This window comes from Microtus ochrogaster, unplaced genomic scaffold, assembly GCF_000317375.1.
Source record: "Microtus ochrogaster isolate Prairie Vole_2 unplaced genomic scaffold, MicOch1.0 UNK81, whole genome shotgun sequence".
NCBI classification, from domain to species: Eukaryota; Metazoa; Chordata; class Mammalia; order Rodentia; family Cricetidae; genus Microtus; species Microtus ochrogaster.
Genome location: NW_004949179.1, coordinates 1,115,592 through 1,120,353, shown reverse-complemented (window position 1 = coordinate 1,120,353; position 4,762 = coordinate 1,115,592). Strand labels below are relative to the sequence as shown.

General features: G+C 54.0%; 1 protein-coding gene and 1 pseudogene across 1 annotated transcript in view; both read right to left on the bottom strand.

Annotated features, from left to right (window-relative positions):
• The window catches only part of Lsm4 (LSM4 homolog, U6 small nuclear RNA and mRNA degradation associated), a 5,120-nt gene extending 2,904 nt beyond the window's left edge, over window positions 1-2,216 (bottom strand). Inside the window, exon 1 of the mRNA XM_005370582.3 lies at window positions 2,105-2,216. Within this exon, the coding sequence (XP_005370639.1) occupies window positions 2,105-2,107 (3 nt within the window). The 5' untranslated portion in view covers window positions 2,108-2,216. The remainder of the gene's footprint in view (window positions 1-2,104) is intronic.
• Window positions 2,217-2,624: 408 nt separating this feature from the next.
• LOC113455666 lies at window positions 2,625-4,311 on the bottom strand (annotated as a pseudogene).
• Between the last annotated feature and the right edge of the window lie 451 nt (window positions 4,312-4,762).

Sequence of the window (4,762 nt, the reverse complement as noted above, 5' to 3'; positions counted from 1 at the left end):
AAAAAAAAAAAACAAAACAAAAACAAAAAAACCCAAACACAAGCCGGACATTGGTGGCGCAAGCCTTTAACCCCAGCACTGGGGAGGCAGAGGCGAACTCTTTGAGTTCGAGGCCAGCCTGGTCTACAAGAGCTAGGTCCAGGACAGGCTCCAAAGCTACAGAGAAACCCTGTCTCAAAAAACCAAAACCAACCAACCAAACAAACAACAACAACAACAACAAAAAACCAAACACAGCCAGGTGTCGGGGCACACATACTTAATGCCAATATTGAGAGGCAGGGGCAGGTGGATCTGTGAGTCCCAGGCCTGCCTCGGTTACACAGTGAGGCATCATCTCGAAAAAACAAACAAACAAAAAACAAAGCAAAACAAGGGCCCCAGACTCCTCAGGAGCCACCATGTTCAGTATGGTAACTTCGGGTCACGAGAGGACTGGGAACTCTGCATTCCATGCCTTGATGGTCAGTGACAAGGGTGTCCAGGCCGATCCACTAACAAATAAAAAAGCCACAGCACGCAGCCTATGGATAAGTTCCAGGGAGGCAGGGGCACTATCACCACTCTTGGTACAGTGTGAAGCCAGCATGGGATAAGAGACCCTGTCTCAATAAAGAAACAAACACAACAGTCAGGGGTTCAGCGGACACCCAGGGACTCCTGGAGCTGGGTGCCAGGCAGCCACAATGAGGCTTACCCTACTACTAAACTTTTGCTGTTCTGCCAGGGCCCCAGTCACTGCCCACAGTGCCCTTCCCCAGACTTGCCTTGCTCAATGCTGCTGAGCATGTCCCCACCTCTGGCCAGGTCCTAATGGCCACCCTGTTTCCACCCGCCACAGCAGAGGCCGCTCTGTAATTACGGGGTGATTAGCACCAGTCTCCCCAGCTAGACAGGACCTCAGTGTGGGTGTGGGTTCTGCTGTGGCAGAAAGGGGCAGTAAACACTTGCTGAACAGAGGGGTGCCAGAGGGGGCACCTGGTACAGGTGGGATAAGTAAAGTGTGCCCTGGGGACAGGATGCCACCCTCAGTCCCAGCCCTGAAAGGCTGGGAGGGCCGCTGGCTTTGGCTATGCTCTAGCTCCCTCCACACAGACCTCCAGCCAAAGGAGCCAGGTTCAGGGCAGGAGATCCCTTCTCGGCCAGCCTCCAGACTTTGGGGTCCAGTGTGTAGATGAGACGGGTGGAGGCCCAAAGTCAACGGCTCAGCGGGGAAACTCCTGTACCTGACTGACCGACCACAGAGATCTAGAGGAGTGTCTGGGGATTACACGGGACGGGTGTCCTGCCCTGGGCAACCCCTCCAGGAAGGTCAGGGTTCAGGGGCTGTGTGGTTCAGGATGCAGCCAGTAGGGAGCGCTTACCCAACATGCGCCAGGCCCTGGGATCCTGCACCACATAACCTTCCAGCCAGCACTCTGAAGGGAGGGGATCAGGGGTTCAGGGCCAGCCTGAGCTACATGAGAGCCTGTTTTCCCAGCCTGAGACAGGTGTGAAGGTGTCTTCTCCAAACTCCAGAGACTGAGGATGGAGAATCAGGAGTTTGAGGCTAGCCTGAGCTACATGATATTCAGTTTTAGAAAACTGAAACAACAAACCGAACACCCTACCATCAAGAGCTGAGGAGACGGATTACGTCCGGCTCAGCATGCGACAAGGAGACCCGCCCTCCTCTTGGCTACCAGGTATCACCCAGGTCTATGAGTGCCAGGACTGGGGAGGCCTGAGCCTGGCATGCTAACATGTCCTCCTAAGCAGGATATGCCGTGTGTCCCGGGAAGAAACAACACTCTGCTGGGTTTGAAAAAGGCGTGGGTGGCTACGGTCAGACATTAGATAAGCGACAAGTCGGCCAAAGAAGCCCACGTGAGCCCTCAGCCCCGCCCGCTAGCCGGAAGTGCAGCATGCCTATCAATGATGGTGGCAATCCCGGAAGCGGTCATAGTCCCTCTTCCGGCCGCAAAAAAACGTGTCTATCCAGAGATAATTCCCAGTGGCGACGGGTTGGGAGCCTGGCGCGGCACCGGTCGCCGCCGGCCTCGGCTTCTCCCTGTCGCTGCAGCGCGGAGGCCCCGAGCACGCGCCCCCGCCCCGCGGCCCTCACCATCTTCCTGCGGAGACACTTCCTCCGCTGCACAGCCGCTCGCGCTCCCGCCGGCGCCCGCGGAGCGCCACCGGACTGAAAGGGACTGACAGAGCCTCCGGCCAATCAGAAAGGGGCTCAAGGGACACTCCTCCAATTGGCTTGAAGTAGGGCGGTGCCTACGGAGCGCGACGGCCGGGCGTGTCGTAATCACGCTGCGGGATTGAGGGGCGGCCGTAAGTGAGGCGTGAGAGAGACGCAAAAGGCCGAGGCGCGCCTTGCGCCTACTCCAGGGCGATGCTGGGAAATGGCGCCTGCGCAGACGCGCGCTCCTCCGTCCGTCCGGCGCCACCCTGTGGGCGAAGCTGATCGGTGCATGTGCGGCAGGACGGCCGGGAGTCCTGCCTGTCACCGTCCGACCTCTAGCCAGTTCTCACCGCTCCCTTCACCTCTGCTAAGCCAGACAGAGTCCTTGAACACAGACGGCAGGTCCGGCGCTTCCCCCGCCATAGGAGGGGAAACGGAAATTGCTGGACCTGTGTTTTGTTTTTTTTTTTTTTTTTTGATGGTTGAAAAAAGTCAGTAGACTCTTTATTGCTTCTGGGGTGTAGGGCTCAGGAGCTCTTGGTGGGACGGGTCCGTTTCCTCTTCACCACCACAGGCTTCTGGCTTCGTAGGATGGCACTGGCCTTGCGGATGGCCGCCAAGCGCAGGTCGGGGCGGTACTTGTTCTTTCGGATCATGTGCCTGATGCTGCTCAGGGTGGCCCGTGCATTCTTGTTGATGGTGGTCCTTACGTAAGAAGTAGCTGGTTTGCGCTGACCTGATCTGCGTTTCATGACCACCACGACTCCTTTGCCGTCGGCCGCGGGCTCCACTCCCACTGTCTTGCTGTGAATCAGCCCGTTGTAGCGGAAGGAGTTGCGGGCTTTCAGATTGTTGGGTTCGGTGCTGTACGTCTGCTTATTCCTCTTGATCAGGAAACTGGAGCAGTTCCGAAAGACCATCCATTGCAGGTGCGCAGACATGGCGGCGCCTCCTCTTCTATGGCGGACGGAGACGGAAAGAGCGGGACTTGTGTTTTGAGACAGGTTCTGTGGGCAGCCGATGCTCATCCTGAAGTCACAACAGTGCCGCCTCAGCTTCTTGAGTGCTGGCTGTTTGTAATGAGCGTAGTAAGCGCCCTCTAGACTTGTAAAGATAGCTAGTGGGATCCCCACTGTGCCCAAGGCTGCACCTGATGACCAGAACCCAGGAACGTCTCTCGTCTCTCGTGATGACAACTGGGCCATCCATAAGCGAACCCGAGAGCAATGCTCTGCTCTGCTCTTGAGCGGCGATGCCACCTTGATTGCTCAGCGGTTAGGGTAGGGTAAAAGGGCCAGCCAAAGAAACTCACCAGAATCGCACCTCGGCAGGGAAAGAAATACTTTTGAACCCAGGACCAACGAAACCCACCCTGACCGTGAAACCAGTGCCAAAGAAACACACTTTGGCCAGAGTCGATGAAAGAAATATGCCCTGGCCCTGAAATTATTAGGTTAACAAGGTTAACAAGGGCCAGGGAAAGAAACACACTTTGGCCCTGAAGCCAGAGAGAACTCTGCTCCTCACCAACTAAGCAGAAAACCAACCAATCCCCGAGCAGAGATCTAGCCAAGCTGAGCTCAAGGGACTGAAATCTGACCAATTCTCACCTGGAAAATCTCCCTGAAAAACTCCGCCCCTGAGTAGCCCTATATAAACCCTGTTCCGTGTGCTGCTGCCTTTTTTTCCACCCTGGCAGAGGCAGCCACTCTCCTGGGTTCTTCCCTCCCAATAAACCTCTTGAATGAGGTTTGGGTGAGACCTTCTTTTACAGAAATGGAGGAGAGAAGTAACAACGTTTCCAGCGAGCAGAGCAGAGCTTTAACAACTATAACAACTTCGCTGGGGAAGCCTCTCCTGCTGCAGCAGAGCGGTTACCCTGGGGAAACCTTTCCCTAGAGCAGGGCTGTAAGCTGCTATGGTACTGTGACCTGTGCTGGTCCTTGGCTCCCGACTGATGGAATACTTTTCCATCCGAGCTGTAATGCTTACACTAGGGCATCTCCCCCAGGATCCTGACCTTTGAATCAGACTTCATTTAGAGACTGGACCTGACCTTCAGCTAAGATACAAGTGAGCAACCTTTAGGAGAGATAGGTTTAGGACCACAGATTGGAAGTTAGAGTGTGGACCTTGTTTGATGACCCTTAGCAATAAATAAATAAATAAATAAATAAATAAATAAATAAATAAATAGTATATACATATTATATATATGAAACATTTGTTTACTGTGTGTTTTACTCAGGACACTAATGTAGGCCACCAAGGCAATTCCTTGTTTTTTCTTTTTTTCTTTTGGTTGTTTGAGACAGGGTTTCTCTGTGTAGCTCTGGCTGTCTTGGAACTGACTCACCGACATCCTTCTGCCTCTGCCTCTGGAGTGAGGGGACTGAAGATGCATGTCACCACACCCAGCATGCTGCACATCATGTCGTGTTGAGAACTCAGATTCTCAAGCTCTCCAAAAGGCATTTTGCTTACAGAACTATCTCCAAGCCCTTCTTTTATCTTGTTTTGTTTTCTTTGGCTGCTGCAGGTGGAATGGGAGCTGTTGGAAGGCTCTGGTGTAGAACATCAATGATGATATTC